This window comes from Hipposideros armiger, unplaced genomic scaffold, assembly GCF_001890085.2.
Source record: "Hipposideros armiger isolate ML-2016 unplaced genomic scaffold, ASM189008v1 scaffold_1465, whole genome shotgun sequence".
In the NCBI taxonomy this organism is placed as follows: domain Eukaryota; kingdom Metazoa; phylum Chordata; class Mammalia; order Chiroptera; family Hipposideridae; genus Hipposideros; species Hipposideros armiger.
Genome location: NW_017732815.1, coordinates 50,921 through 67,771, shown reverse-complemented (window position 1 = coordinate 67,771; position 16,851 = coordinate 50,921). Strand labels below are relative to the sequence as shown.

The 16,851-nt window shown below is 35.4% G+C and overlaps 1 protein-coding gene across 1 annotated transcript in view; it reads right to left on the bottom strand.

Moving 5' to 3' along the window:
• The window catches only part of LOC109377589 (dynein heavy chain 7, axonemal-like), a gene marked incomplete at its 5' end in the record, with an annotated part of 115,723 nt that overhangs the window by 48,728 nt on the left and 50,144 nt on the right, over window positions 1–16,851 (bottom strand). Inside the window, 3 exons of the mRNA XM_019633989.1 lie at window positions 10,753–10,897; window positions 11,064–11,222; window positions 16,569–16,709. Of these exons, the coding sequence (XP_019489534.1) occupies window positions 10,753–10,897; window positions 11,064–11,222; window positions 16,569–16,709 (445 nt within the window). The remainder of the gene's footprint in view (window positions 1–10,752; window positions 10,898–11,063; window positions 11,223–16,568; window positions 16,710–16,851) is intronic.

Below are 16,851 nucleotides of genomic sequence, written 5' to 3'. Positions count from 1 at the left end.
TTTTTTTGAGTTAAACGTAACCTTTGAGTGCTAGAAGGGGTCTAAACTTACCCCGTTGGCATAAGTGCCATCCCTTTGAAGACCCTCTTTGAATGGTCCAGCAAAGACATGTCTTAAGTCCAGAATCTCCAGCCTGACTTGAAGTTGGGGAGAGAATAGTTACTGCAATGGGAAAGAGCAGATGAGTCTTAGGACTCAATATAAACGCCTTCCCTGAAGATGGGGCGCTAATGTTTGAACAAGGGACATATAGAGGGGAAACCCTCAATTAGGAGAACAGGTGAGCAGAAACAAAAGAGTTGAACAAAGAAGTCATCCTCCTGAATAATGCTGAGTAGTATTTCTTAGGAACTCAGAGATGAGAACATTTCTAATCTGGGAATCATTGCCTGACAGCCGGCTACTGGCCAGTCCCTTTCAGCTGAGAGTGTGTCCTGAGAATCCTCCCTCCTGGGACTCAGCATTGCTGACACCCATTCTCCTTTCTTCATAGATGCTTTTCTTCAGTGTGATGGGTTTTCATTTTTAGTCTTGATGTATTTGATCTCTCCTGTAAGGCTTCCTTAGCCTTTTTTAAAAAATGTTCTTAGAAGTTCTCGATGTTGAGCATCATATAATCTTAAAATTTTTAAATCTTTGATTACATAAGTAAACACTGAAAATACCTAAAATTCTTTTCGTAAAAAATTTCCATAAACACACTTCATTCTTATGAACATGCTTAAACTTTGTCTTAACTTCAAAATATATGATACCTATTAATTTTGAGCTTTTTACTCAGAAATTTATACAATTCTTAAAGCAGTCACTACCTGCTTCTCACCCTTTGATGTCAACATTTGTACCTTCTTAAATATGGCCTTCATCAATTATTGAAGGCCCATTCTAGTAACACAATCTTATAGAAACCACAGTTACAACCAAAAACCAGCACAGTTAAATCTTGGAGAAACAGGTTTAAGGTTGTTTTGTTGCTGCTTGTCTTTTATTTCAATTAAAAGATAATATCAACCTCCAGGAAAGGGGTCTGTCCAAAGAGTATCAAAGTACCAATGGGGAACCAGAGAACTAAGCAGGCCAACTAAGGAAAGTACCAAGTTGTATGACCTTGTCCAACCCTTCACGCCCCTCCTTAGGCAGAATGATAAATAATTCTTTGGCAACGCAACTAAATTCAGATTCCACGAACCAGGTGGTTACGGTGTACAGTATTCCTCCTAACATTACCAGAGCTGGGTCAGAATCTGAGCCTCCAGGAAGAAGGTACCAGAAACTCTAGTGGATAAGGACTGGGGAAAGTAAGACTGGATAGAAGCAAAGTCTAGAGAAAACGATGACAATCAGTGCTAAAGATTTACCTCTCAGAAATGAAGTACTGACCACCAACCCCTGAGATCCTGGCAAAATGCAAATATAAGTCTTGCCCAATCCTACCCTCATTTCCTCCTCTGAACCCCCTTTTATCATCTTCTTTGCCACCGAGTTCTATACAGAAGGTTCAGGCTTTGGGCTGAAATGTTGCCTTAGTACTTTTAATCCTAATGTTTTATGAGTATAGTGCATCGCACTGGTCTGCAATAAGATTTCTTTTCTACATTAGCCCATTTCATGGGTGTGTGCATTTTATAAAATTATAAATCAAACTCATGGAAATACTAATGATGTCAATCTCTACATGTATTCATCATGGTCTCATATATATAGATATACAGATATATAGATATATAGATATAGATATATATAGATATATAGATATATAGATATATAGAGATATAGATATATATGACTGTCAGACCCCAATTTTAATTATGTGTACTTACTGAAAACATATTCACAAATAAGTAAAACTCAAATCATAAGTTCTATTAATTTTAATGCTTCCAAGATGAGTCAGAATTTTCAAAGAAAATGGCTCCTTTACTTAGCTCCTTAGCTCTGGAAGTTGTTTTAAATTAGTGAAATTGGTTGTCCTGAAATGTTTACGTTGATACAGAGTTTTCCCTCCACTTCTGAGGATTCTTCCCAGTCATTAAAGAAGTTTTATATTTTAATATTAAATAAAAATTTCTTGTGATAACTTTTAATATTTTTAATAGAATATGCATGCTTTGCCTAACATTAATCTGTTCAAGGTGATGTGTAAACTCTTATAGCTTGAATTTCATTAGTGTTCTAATTTCTCTATGAACTGCAATGTTATTTCCCCACTACTCAAATCTAAAATATCATGTGACAATAAATATTTAAGAACATGAATTCCATAGCAATATTGGTTAATAGAATTCACCATAACTGAGAAAAATGTTACCAGAAATACGTATTAAGATCCATTTTATAAAATCCCAGAGTATTGTACATTCACGACTGCCCCAAAATTTAAATAAAATACTCTTACAGAATACAAACTTGTAAAATGCATCATCCAAAGAAATAGTGCAAGCAAAAATGTTGGTTTAGAGACATGAAGAGTGATTTCTTAATAAGCAATACTTAACTTTCTACTCACAATTGAATTCAGATAAATGTGACTCCATAAATATGTATCTATTCTGATGTTAAGAGAATTGTGATATGGCTTGGTATGACATTTTGCTGGTCTATTTTTACTCATATAATAGCTTATTCATTCCATAAATAAATATACCCAGGGTGCCCCCAAAAATGCATACCCATGACTTGTATTCATCGTTTGTTATCGGTATATATTATTACAATTTTAATGCAGTTTTTTCCTTTCTTAAAATGTATATACCTTTTTTTGGCAATCTCTCTCTCTCTCTCTCTCTCTGTCTCTCTGTCTCTCTCTCTCCATATATATATATATATATGATATATATATATCATATCATATCATATATATTCCATATATTCTATATGACCTATGTATTCCATATATTCTACATATTCTATATTCTATATATAATATAAAATGATTATTATCAATGTGACTTCAATGGGGAGTCAATGGTGATGATGATGAGGAGAGTGATGATGAGACACCTCTAAACTGGGATCAAGTTTAAGACTTTATAAGCGCAGATGAAAAAAAACCACCAACAAGATTTTTCTGAGGAAAAATTATAACTATCCTGTATTGATTTTTTAATAAAAAATAATAAAATGTTTTTGGATTTTTTATAATGATTTGTTTTTTGGGGGAGGGAACTTTGTTGCATTTTTATGGTGGAAAATACAAAAACCAGAACCAGCTGCATAATCTTGTATTCTGTAGATATCTGTGGAGCCTAACTGAGTGCCAGTTAAAATACTTTTTTTATTCTATATTAGAATAGTTATTCTATATATAGGATAACTATTCTAATATAGAATATTCTGTGTATAGAAATATATATTCTATATACAAAATATTATATGTATAGAAATACATGCATTTTGATATATAATAAATATATTCAGTAATAATTTCAGAATTATTCAGAATAATATATATGAAATGATGATTTTTATAGTGATTGAGGTTGAAATAATATTTTGGATGTACTGACTTAAATAAAATATATGTTATTTCACATGTTTCTTTTGACTTTTCATTATGGATACTAGAAAATTTTAGTGTCTCGTATTTTTATTGAATAGTGCTGATCTAAGCAAAACTGACCATAAAATGGTAAATGAAAAATAAATATAAAATTTATTTTACGTAATCAAAGTATTCTGAATCTGACAATCAGAAAGCAATGATAGATTCCTGGTCAAGATGGAGGAGTAGGTAAATGCTGTGCTCACCTTCTGTCACGACCACATCAAAATTACAGAAAAACCATCATTGAGAGTTGCGTGAAGTCGAGCTGAACCAAAGCCCTACAACTAAAGACACACAGAAGAAGCCACCTTGAGACTGGTAAGAGGGGCAGAGACACAGAATGGGCTGGTCCCATACCTGTGTGTGACTATTAAAAATACAAAGGGATATCTTGGCTGCAGAGGTGCCCCCCAGAAAAGCAAAGGGTCCCAGCCCAATACCAGGGTCCCTAGCCCAGGGTTCCAGTGCCGAGGAGAGAAGTCCTTATAACTTCTGGCTGTGAAAAGCAGTGGGGATTGTGGCTGGGTGAGATAGAGGGTGGCTGCAGTCCCAGGCGCTCCCCTTAAAGGGCCTGGGGAGAAACTTACTTGCTCTGAGCTGCAGTACTGGGGCAACAGTTCAAAACTCACCAAGAACATACGGGGAGGAACTGAAGTGTCTAGCCTCAGGGGGAGGGCTGGAGGGGCAGCTTCCTCCTGGAGGGAGGAGCTGGTGGAAGCCATTATTTCTTTGTTGAGCCTTCCCTCACCCTGCATGCAGATGCAGGTGGCCACCATATCTGAATCTCCATCAAACTGGCTATCACTTTTCGTCTACCCCACAATGGTAATTACCTCAGACCCCACCACACCCAACTTTCTGGCACACACAAGCTGCTTCCACTGGCTTTTCCATACAAAGGCCTATCTTAGCTCATGCTGTGGAATTTTCTAAAATCTCTCAAAGCTTCCAAAAACCCAAACAAGCAGCATCTGTCTTGACTGCGGCACGTCTGGTACCTCTGAATGAACAGCCCCAAGCCCAGCGTTAGCAACAGGCTGGCCTCCTGAGGTGCCCCCAAACCCAGCGTGGGTGGTGGGACATGCATATTGCTTTGCGGCTCATGCTACGTGGCCCAGGGCAGGGGACAGACTGTCGCTGAACTTGGACTGTGCAGATCCCCTTCCAAGAGACCCTAGGGCTGGCATGCCCGGTGGCCAGATTTGGACGAAGCCGGAGCATCACCCGGCCTCCTCCAAGGACAACACACCCATAGGGCACACAGGACAGGCACCAGAGCCCTGCTAAAGTGAACCCTGCTCTGTAGGATCAGCCCCTGCACAACAGCTCCCCAACTGGAGTCATAGCCAGTCCTCACAACAATTGTCCAAGAGTCAATGTCCCATTGACATGCAAACGCCAACCAGGTTCAAGTACAACAGGAGGGCACACGCGACCCACACAAAGGACATACCTGGAGCACCCAGCACTGGTGATCTGGGAGACTGTGCCACTGGGCCCCACAGGACACCTACTACATAGGGCTGCTATACTAAGACAGTGAGGCATAGCAGACCTACATAGAAACAAACACAGGGAGGCAGCAAAATGGGGAGACAAAGAAACATGTCCCAAATGAAAGAACAAAACAAAGCTCCAGGGAAAGAGCTAAACAGAACGGAGAGAAGCAATCTACCAGATGTAGAGTACTCAACACTGGTTACAAGGATGCTCAGTGATCTCAGGGAGAACTTCAGCTAACAGATAGGAAACATAAACATGGAGATAGAAAACATAAAAAAGAACCAATCAGAAATAAAGACTACAATAACTGAAATAAAGAGTACATTAGATGAAGCAGAGGACTGAATCAGTGATTTAGAAGATAAGGTAGCAGAAAATATCCAATCAGAACAGCAATGAGAAGAAGGAATTCCAAAAGTTTACGATAGTTTAAGGGACTTCTGGGACAACATCAAGCATATGAACATTCATATCATAGGGGTACCAGAACAAGAAGAGAGAGATCATGGAATCTAGAACATATTTGAAGAAATAATGAATGACAACTTCCCTAACTTGGCAAAGGAAATATACATACAACTCCAGGAAGTGCAGAGTGTTCCCCAAAAAATGAACCCAACAGGCCCACACTAAGATTCATTATAATTAATTTTGCAAATATTAAAGACAAAGAGAGAATCCTAAAATCAGCAAGAGAAAGAAAATTAGTTACTTATAAGAGTACTGCCATAAGACTATCAGCTGATTTCTCAACAGAAATTTTGCAGGCCTGAAGGGAATGGCCGGAAATATTCAGAGTGATAAAAAGCAAGGGCCTACATCCAAGACTGTTTTCCCAGCAAGGGTATGTTTTAAAATTGAAGGAGATATAAAGAGCTCCCCAGGCATGAAAAAACCTAAAGGAGTTAATGACCATCTGTATTACAAGAAATGTTAAAGGGACTTCTTTAAGAAGAAGTAGAGGGGGCCGGCCAAGTGGAGCATTGGTTAAGCGCTGGCTTGGGACACCAGAGGGACCCGGTTCGGATCCCACATATGAGGGCCAGTGACACTGCCCTCCACAGCTAAGATGCTGAACAACAGCTCAACCTGGAGCTGGGCTGCTGTGAGTTGCCGGCGACAGTGTAGGCTGCAGCCTCTGCTGCAGTGGGTTACCACGGGCTACTGTGTGTAGCCAGCAGCCAGCGTGAGCGGCCATCCAGAAGCCAGCGACTGATCTGCCTTACCCGGGAAGAGCGCAATGATGGTGCCAACTTGGGCCAGTGAAGCCACGTCCTCCACAACTAGACTGAAGAACAAAAGTACAGCAACTTGTCTGTTCCCCTTCCCCCAATTCCCCAGCTCTGTTCCCAACCCCCAATTCCCCAATTTAAAAAGAAAGAAAAGAAGAAGAGGGAAAATATAGAAACAAAGAAGACTAAAAATATGAAAATAAAATGGCAACAACTATGTACCTATCAATAATCACTTTAAATGTAAATCGATTAAATGCTCCAATGAAAACAGAGGGAAGCTAATGGATAAGAAAACAAAACCCATACATATGCCATCTATAAGAGACCCACCTCAGAGTGAAAGACACACATAGACTGAAAGTAAAGGGAATAAAATGCAAATGGCAATCAAGAAAAAACGCTGGAGTAGCAATATTTATATCACACAAAATAGATTTTAAAATGAAGACTATTTATAATAAGAAGCAAAGAAGAACATTACATAATGATAAAGGGATCATTTCAACAAGAGGACTTCACCTTAGTAAACATCTATGCACCCAAAACAGGAGCACCTAAATATATAAAACAAATATTGATCAGCATAAAAGGAGAGACTGATGTAATACAATCTTGTAGCAGATTTTAACACCCATTGACACCAATGGACAGCTCTTCTAGACAGAAAATCAACAAAAAATCAGTGGCCGTAAAAGACACAAACTAGACCAGATGGATTTAATTGACATTTCTACAGCATGTCACTACAAAGCAGCAGAATATATTTTCTTTTCAAGTGCACATGGAACATTTTCCAAGATAAAACATGTTAGGCCACAAAAACAAAAATGTCTCAATAAATTTAGGAAGATTGAAATCATATAAACTGTCTTCTCTGACCACAATGGTATGAAACTAGAAATCAATTACAAAAAAAAAACAAAGAAAACAACAAAAAAAGAAAAACACACAAACACATGGAGACTAAATAATATGCCCTAAACATTAATGTGCCAACAGTGAGATCAAGGAAGAAATCAAAAGACACCTCGAGACAAACAAAAATGAAAACACAACAACCCCAAATTTGTGGGATACAGTGAAAGCAGTCCTAAGAGGGAAATTCATAGCAATGCAGACCTACTTCAAGAAACAAGGAAAATCTCAAACAAATAGTCTAACTTTACAACTAAGGGAACTGAAAAAAGAACACCAAACAAAGTGCAAAGTGAGTAGAAGGAAGCAAATAAAGATCAGAGCAGAAATAAACAAAATAGAGGCTAAAAAAACAAAACAAAATAAAAATACAAAATATCAATGAAACCAAGAGCTGGTTCTTTGGAAAGATTAACAAAATTGATAAACCTTTAACCAGACTCATCAAGAAAAAAGGACCCAAATAAATAAAATCAGAAATGAAAGAGAAGTGACAATAGACACCACAGAAATATAAATAATTTTAAGAAAATAGTATGAGCAATTATATGCTAACAAATTTGAAAATCTGGAATAAATGAATAAATTCCTAGAAGCATGCACTCTTCCAAGGCTGAATCAATAAGAAACAGAAAATCTGAACCAACTGATTACTACTAATGAAATTGAATTAGTAACCAACAAGCTCCCAACAAATAATCATTATTTACAGATGTCATGATACTATATAGAGAGAATCCCAAAGATACCACCAAAAACAATTAGAACTGATAAGTGAATTTAGCACAGCAGCAGAATACACAATTAATATTTAGAAACTGGTTGCATTTTTATACACCAATAACAAACTATCAAAAAGAGAAATTAAAAAAAAATCCCATTTACAATTGCATTAAAAAAATAGCTAGGAATAAATTTAACCAAGAAAGTAAAAGACCTGTACTCAGAAAATTATAAGACATGAGGAGAGACATTAAAGAAGATACAAATAAATGGAAGCATATACCATGCTCATTGATAGGAAGAAGTAGTATTTAAAATGTCCATATTACTCAAAGCAATAAATAGATTCAGTGCAATCCCTATCAAAATATCAACAGCATTTCATACAGAACTAGAATAATCCTAAAATTTATATGGAACCATAAAAGACCATGAGTAACCACAATAATTTTGAGAAAGAACAAAGCTGGAGGTATTACACTACTTGATATCAAACTATACTACAAGGCGATGGAAATCAAAACAGCATGACACTGGCATAAAAACAGACACATTGATAAATAACACAGAATAGAGAGCCCAGAAATAAATCCATGCCAATGTGGTCATTTAATTTATAACAAATTACCCCATACATTAGGGTAAAGACAATCCATTCAATAAATGGTGCTAGGAAAACTGGACAGATACACCAATGATACATCTGATAAAGGATTAATATACAAAATTTATAAAGAGCTCATACAACTCAACACAAAAAAAACCCAAACAATTCTTTTAACAAATGGGCAGAGAGCCTGAATTAACATTTCTCCAAAAAGGACATATGAATAGCCAATAGACATATGAAAATATGCTCAACGTCATTAATCATCAGAGAAATGCAAATAAAAACCACAATGAGATATGACCTCACATCTGTCAGAATGGCCATCATCAAAAAATCAACAAACAACAAACAGCGAGGATGTGGAGAAAAGGGAACCCTTGTGCACTGTTGGTAGGATTGCAAATTGGTACAACCACTATGGAAAAAAGTATGGAGGTTCCTCAGTAAATTAAAAATAGAACTACCTTATGACTCACCAATTTCTCTTCTGGGTATTTATCCAAAGAATCCAAAACAGTAATTCGGAAAGGTGTATGCACCCCTGTGTTCACTGCAGCACGATTACAATAGCCAAGATATAGAAGCAACAGAAATGCCCACAAATAGATAATTGCATTGGGCCAGCTGAGTGGCTCAGTTGGTTAAGAGTTAGCTTAAGAGCGCGAGCTCTGAGCAACAGGGCCACCGGTCTGATTCCCACATGGGCTAGTGACGCTGATGGCTCAGCTGGCAGGATGGCTCAGCTGGTGAGAGCACATGTTCCTAACAACAAGACTGACTGTTCGATGGTGGGCTATGCCCGCCCGCAACTAAGACTGAACTCAGCACTTAGAGCTGAACTGCCCCACCCCCACCCCCAGGATGATTCAGTGGATAGAGCATGCACTCTTAACAACAAGGCTGCTGGTTTGACTCCTGCATGGGATGGTGGCTACGCCCACCCACAACTAAGATTGTAACATAGCACCTCGAGCTTAAAGGCCACGAGCTGCTGTTGGGCAGCCAGATGGCAAATGGCGCCCTCCACAACTAAAACTGAAGAACAACTTGGCTGGTCCCCCTCCCCAATTCCCCAACACTGTTCCCCTCCCCCAATTCTCCAATTACAAAAAAATAGATAATTGGATAAAGAATTTATGGCACATATATACAATGGAATATTACTCTGCCATAAGAAAAAATGAAATCTTACCATTTGTGACAACATGCATGGACCTAGAGGGTATTATGCTAAGTAAAATAAGTCAGACTGAGAAAGACAACTACCATATGATTTCACTTATATGTGGAATCTAAAGAACAAAATAATTGAACAAACAAAACAAAAACACTCATAGATACAGAAAACAAACTTATGGTTACTGTATGGGAGGAGGTTGGGGACTGGGTGGAAAAGGTGAAGGGATTAACAAGTACAAATTGGTAGTTATAAAATAGTCATGGGGATGTAAAGTACAGCATGGAAAACACAGTCAATAATATTGTAAAAACTATGTATAGTGTCAAATGGGTACTAAACTTATCAGGGGGATCACTTCATAAATTATAAAAATGTCTAACCAATATGGTGTACATCTGAAACTAACATAAAACAATATTGAATGTCAACTACTAATATAAAAAATAGTCATGGGGATATAAAATATAGCATAGGCAATAAGTCAACAATATTGTAATAACTATGTATGGTGTCAGATGGGTAACAGGCTTATTGGTGTTATCACTTTGTGCTGTATATAAATGTCTAATCACTATGTTGTTTTGTACACCTGAAATTAATAAAAAAACAAATGAACTTTGTAGAGATGAAATATATAACAGCTGAAACAAAAAAATTATTGGGATTAATAACAGATTAAGTGACACAAAAGAAGATATCAGCAATCTTAAAAATAGCAATAGAACTACCCAAACTGAAGCACAGTAATATAAAAAATTTAAAACTAATTAATAGAGTGTCAGTCACCTATTGTACAATATCAAGCAGTCTAATGTAAATTTAATTGGAATCATGGGTGGAGTGGCAAAAAATATTTGAAAACAATAATAGCCAAAATTTTCCAAAGTTGAGGAAAACTGTAAACCTATAGATCCAAGGAGCTCAATGAATCCTTTTGAGCATCTGAAATAAGAGTTAAAGAACCAAACAACAATAAATATAAACTTAGTACTTCATAAGTGGCAAATCATCTGGCTCCAAATGGAACATATTTGTCTTTTACCTTATCAGGTCTCAAGCACCGAAGAATTATTATTTTTTGCAGTTCATTTAGCCTCTGATCCATTGGTTCAGGAAATCTAGCATTGTGTGGCTCTTTACTGTCATAGATTTCCCGCCATTCATTTATATATTCACAAAAATGTGTCCTAGTGGAAAAAAGCTTAATAATTATTCTTTCATTGGGAAAAATATTTAAGAGAGATTGTTGAGCAAGAAGTTGAATCAAGACAGCTATAGAACCATTTAAAAATCACTCAATTACAAATTTACCCATCACTATCCAATGCTAAAGCATGAAGTTTAAACAATTACCTGAGTCCTTTGAAGGCAGGGAATTCACTAGCTCGACAAATTTCCTCCCAGCTTTTATCCTGTAACCAGGTTGGATCAGGGTTTGTCTCAGCACTCTTAAGACTCACTCCTCCAGTTAAAAGAAACCTAAGTTCCTGGTGGTCAACCTCTTTCTTTGCCCTGTATTCCCAAAATAAGGATTGTTGTAAATTGTTGATGTTAAAATTGAATAAAGTCAATTTCTGCTCCTATAGCTTGAATAAAATAATTAGGACTCACTACCACTACTGTTATAAGTAATTAGAAACTGGATAAAATGAATGAAACAACTGTTTTGGAAATTATACAATTGCCAGTACAGGACTGTGGTCCCTAAAAGAAAAAAAAAAGGGAGATAAATAAGTGATCCCTGTGATTGCCCTAGCTATCTGCTTAACAGCAAAGTTCCAGGTCACAACACAGGGAGGTCATCAAAATCAGAGCTCAGCAATATTGCTGAGTTGAAGAGACAGAGATCAGAGTTTAAAAGGGCTGAGGTGGCTGAAATTTGTGGGCCGAGTACCAGAGAGGAGGGAGATGCATGAAAAAGGAGCTCTAGAAACCTGCATAGGTATCCTCTCCTGATCCTATTGCTAAATTCCAAGTCCTGTGTAAGTAGGGCAAAACTCCAGGAGGCCTGGTGAATAATATTTGGGGAGCCGTAAACTAAGTCGCTACCAGAGCATACACAGGACTGGAGATGTGAGTTTTTGCCAACTAGAGTTGAATCTTTATTGAACACCAGAGGATATCAGTGGTGACATCAGAGGGATAACACCTTAGTAGTGAAGTTAATATAGCCTTAGAATAAAGTCTATTCTAAAACTGCCTTAAGAAATCTTAAAAACAATTCTTGAAAAGATCAAATTAATCCAGTAGAAATTTAATCACCTGCAAAAGTAAAGTCTAATGCTCTTTAAAGGAATACAAAAACAAGACAAAACAAAAACAAACAAACAAACAAAAAAACGCTCTCCCCCCCACTCCAAAAAAAAAAAAAAACCTTCTGCATTTACCAATGTAAAATTCACAACATCCATAAGCAGGGGGAAAATCAGTCAATAGAAAAAGACACAGAAGTGATAGTGATGATACAACAAGCAGACAAGAATTTAAAAGAGCTATTATAAACATGCTGAAGAAGTTAAAACAAAACATAAAGATAATCAAAAAAGGAATAGGCCATATAAAAAATATCCAAATGTAATTTCTAGAGATAAAAAATACAAAATATGGAAACAAAAATTCACTGACTTTCCCCCCTATATGTATAAAACTTAAAAGGGTTCTTTACCAGTAGACCTACACTATAAGAAATGTTAAAGGAAGTTTCAGGTAGATGGAAATTTGGATCTATAAAAAGAATAAAGATCTCCAGAAATGGTAACTATGTGGGTAAACATAAAAGGCTTTTTTCCTCATTATTTAAGTCTCTCTAAAAGATAATTGACTATTTAGAGCAAATAACAATGTGCTGTGAGATTTATAATACACATACAAGTAAAATGTGTGACAACAGTAAAACAAGGCTAGGAGGGGAGAGACAGAAGTGTATTGTTGTTAAGTTCATATTTATCAACTAAGTAAGTCAACAAAGGAATAAAATTGAATCATAAAAAATACTCAATTTAAAGAAAAGCAGAAAATGAGAAAATGGAACAAAGAACAGATGACCAAACCAGAAAACGAATTGTATTGATAAGTTGGTAGATTTAAACATAACTCTATTATCTCATTGAATGCAAATGGGCTAAACAATTTCATTAAAGTTAGTGATTATCAGATTGGGTAAAAAAAAAAGCAAGACCTAACTGCACACTATCTATAGAAATACAGTTTAAATATAAAAATACAAATAAGTTAAAAGTATGGAAAATATATAACATAGTAGCACTATTCAAAATAAAGCTGGAGAGGCTCTAATAATATACAAAGTAGATTTCAGAGCAAAGGATATTGCGAGGGATAAAAAAAAAGGCAAGTCAATTTATTAAAAGAATATAACAGTCTTAAACATTTATACATCTAATAAAAGAGCATCAAAACACAAAGCAATATTGATATAACTGCAAGGAGACATCTCTGTAGTTAAAGATTCCAAAACTCTCTCAATAACTGATTGAGCAAGTAGACAGAAAATCAATCAGGATATAGAGATATGTAGACCAGCTTGACCTACTGGCTATTTATAGAAATTTCACCTAAGAACAGCAAAATACACATTCTTGTCAAGAATGCATAGAACACTTACAAAGATAGACCACATTCTGGGCCATATACTGTCTCATTCATACTATTTCTAGAATAGGGAAAACTACAGAGGCAGAAAGCAGATCAGTGGTTACCTGGGGCTGGGAATAGGAACATGAACTGACTAAATGGGTACAAGGAAGATTTTTGAGATGATGAAAGTGTTCTAAAACTGGATATTGGTGATGGTTGCACAATTGTATAAATGTACTAAAAATAATCTATTTGCATGGGTAAATTCCATGATGTCAATTATACCTAATAAAGCTGAACAAAAAGAATAAACGAGACCTCTATTGAGTGATTTCCACTTACATTAACAGAAAAAGGTGCAAAACAGCATTTAATGTTTTACCTTTATGCAAGAAAGGAAAATAGGAAAAATACACATATTTGCTTATTTTTACAACAATTTAAGTTTCAAATTAAATGAATGGATTTAGTTGCAGATTAGATACACCTGAAGAGAAAATTAATGTACCAGGAGAGCAAAGGTTGGAGAAGCAAAGGGATAGAAAATATAGATGAAAGGGTAAAAGACATAGGGAATACACAAGAATGTCTAAGATAGTGTAACTGGAAAGGAGAGAGAGAGAATGAAGAATGAGCAATATTTGAAAAAATTATTAGTTTTTCAAAAACAGTTGACACCAATCAGATTGAAGAATTTCTTTGAATCCCAAGCAGGATTAAGCTCCCCCTCCCTGATACACACACACACACAAACAACTCACTATCAGAAGTTTGTATGGTGGTTACCTCTGGTGTGTAGGCAAAGGCTAGCAGAGATTGGAAAACAGCAAAAGAGGGAACCTTTGGGATGCTGGTAATTTCTATTTCTTAGTCTGGATGATAATTGCATGGGTTTGTTCACTGTGGTAATTCATCAAGCTAACACTAAGGCTTTGATTATTTTTCGGTAAGTAAGTTATACTTCAATTTAAGAGTAGTAAAATAAAACACATCTAAGCATATAACCTCTAAATACTAAGGAAAAATATAATCTTAGAAATAGCTTAAGATAACAGGTGTCTTATTGTCATAGAAAGAACAATTCAAAACAATAGAAAATAGAAGACAATGAATAGTTTCAAAGCAATGAAAGAAAATTCTAAAAAACCCAGCAAAAATATCCTTAAGGAATAAAAGTAAAATAAAGATGTTTTCATACAAAAGAGAGCTAGGAGAATTCATGACCAGCAGACATAATGAAGTACTAAATGAAGACTAAACAAAGTACTAAAGAGTGTTTTTCAAGTAGAAAAAAGAAATTCTCTATGGAAACTTGAAAATGAAGAAAGGAATGAATAAAAACAAAAAGGGTAAACATGTGGGTAATTTTAAATGAAGATTTATTGTATAGAAAAAATATATCTTGTAGAGTTTAAAATCTAGAGAATATTGAAATACATGGCAAAGGTGGCAAATCAAACAGAAGGGGTAAATGGGGTTATTAAAATGTTTTGAATCTTTGCATGTCAAGGAAGATGGTAAAAGTAGCAAATATAATTAGATTCTAGTACTTTGATCATGCATGTTGTAATTTCTATGTTAATTACTAAAAGAGCAAAAGAAGTGTCACCATAAAGATAAAAGAGAAAGAAAATCAAAGATGAAGAGAAACCTTGAAAGAAGACAGAAAAGGAAAAAACTACCTCTGTAGAAGACCAAGGGTAAGAATTAAAACAGACTTTTCTTCAGATAGTGCAAACAAGATGAAAGTAGAATAAAATATTGAAAATGTTAAAAAAAAGCTACCAACTTAGAATTCTGTATCCAACTAAATTATCCTTCAAAAGTGAAGGAGAAATAAAGATTTTTCTCCAGCAAAAATTGAGGGATTTGTCACCAGTGGGCCTGCCTTGTAAGATACATTAAAATAATTTTTCAGAAAGAAGGAAAATTACATAGGTCATACAGTAGTTTACATAAAAAAAGGAAGAGCATTAGAGAAGGAATAAGAAGATAAAGTAAAATCTTTTTCTATTGTTAATTGATATAAAAGACAATAGCTTGTTCAAAATAATAATAGCAAGAATGTATTCCATGATGGAATATAGCATATGGATATAAGAAATGAATAACATCAATATTATAAAGGACAGGAAAGAAGAATTAAGAAGACTGTTATAAGGTACTTGCACTATCCAGGAAGTGGTATAGTGTTATTTGAAAGAGGACTTGGATTAGTTGTAAATGTATATGACAAACTCAAAGGCAACCATTAAAAAAAGTTTAGGGCTGGCCAAGTGGCTCAGTTGGTTAAGAGCTCGCTCAAGAGTTTGAGCTTTGAGCAACAGCAGTTCGAGTCCCTGCCTGAGCTGAGCAGCCGCTGAGCTGCCAAAAGGTGGCAGGATGGCTCAGCTAAAAAAAATTTTTAAAAAATATATAATTGAAATGCTAAGAGAGGAGAAAAAGTGGAATCATGAAAAATGCTCAATTAAGACCAGAAAAGCCAGAAAAAAAGACAACAACAACAAAGAATAAGGACAATGAATAGAAAACAGTAAACAATGTTACAGATATTAATCCATTAATATCAATAATCACTTAAATGTCAATGGTTTCAACATAGCAATTAAAAGACAGAGACTGTCAAAGTAGATACAAAAAATAAGACCCAACTATAATTTGTCTACAAGAAGCCCACTTTAATTATACAAACATGGATTGATTAAAACAAAAGGGATGGAGAGAGATATGTCATGCAAACACTAATCAAAAGAAAGGTGAAGTAGCTGTATTAATTGAGAAAACAAAGTATTCAGAGCAAGAAAAATTATCAGGGATAAGGAGGGCCATTAACTAATGATAAAGGGGTCAATTTTCCAAAAAGACACAACAATCATTAATGTGTATGTGCCTAACAACAGTGTCAAAATACGTGAGACAAAACTAAAAATAAATGAGCTATCAGGCCATGAAAAGACATAGGAAAACCTTAAATGCATATTATTAAGTGCAAGAAGCCAATCTGAAAAGGCTGTATTTCTTGACTTGGGTGGTAGTTACACAGGTTTTTGCTCTGTAAGAATATATTGAACTGTACATGAATATTTTAAACTTTTCTGTGTGATGTAAATTTTAAAAATCAAATTAACATTAAAACACCAATACTATTGTAGAGAAATGTATAAGTGAACTCATTAATTAGGCAGAGCAGCCATCTTTATTGATTACATTTTCCAGGCAGGTTTTTAAAAAATAAATAAATTTTTAAAAAAGCAAGTAACTTACAGAAGAAGATTGGTACATAATAAAAAGGAAAACAACAGTTTGTCCTTCTCAAATAGTGATCGGCATATATTACAATATAAGTTGTAAGTGAAGTGGTCATTTAAATATCGTAGGCGCTTCTCCAAGATTTTGGATTTGTTACTAAAAGGTTAAAAAAGGAAAACATTGAGTTAAACAATACTAAGATAAAATAACATATGAATTACATATAAATTGTTTTTATTTCATCAAAGTACCCACCCACTGTTAAAAATGTGAAACTACACACACACACACACACACA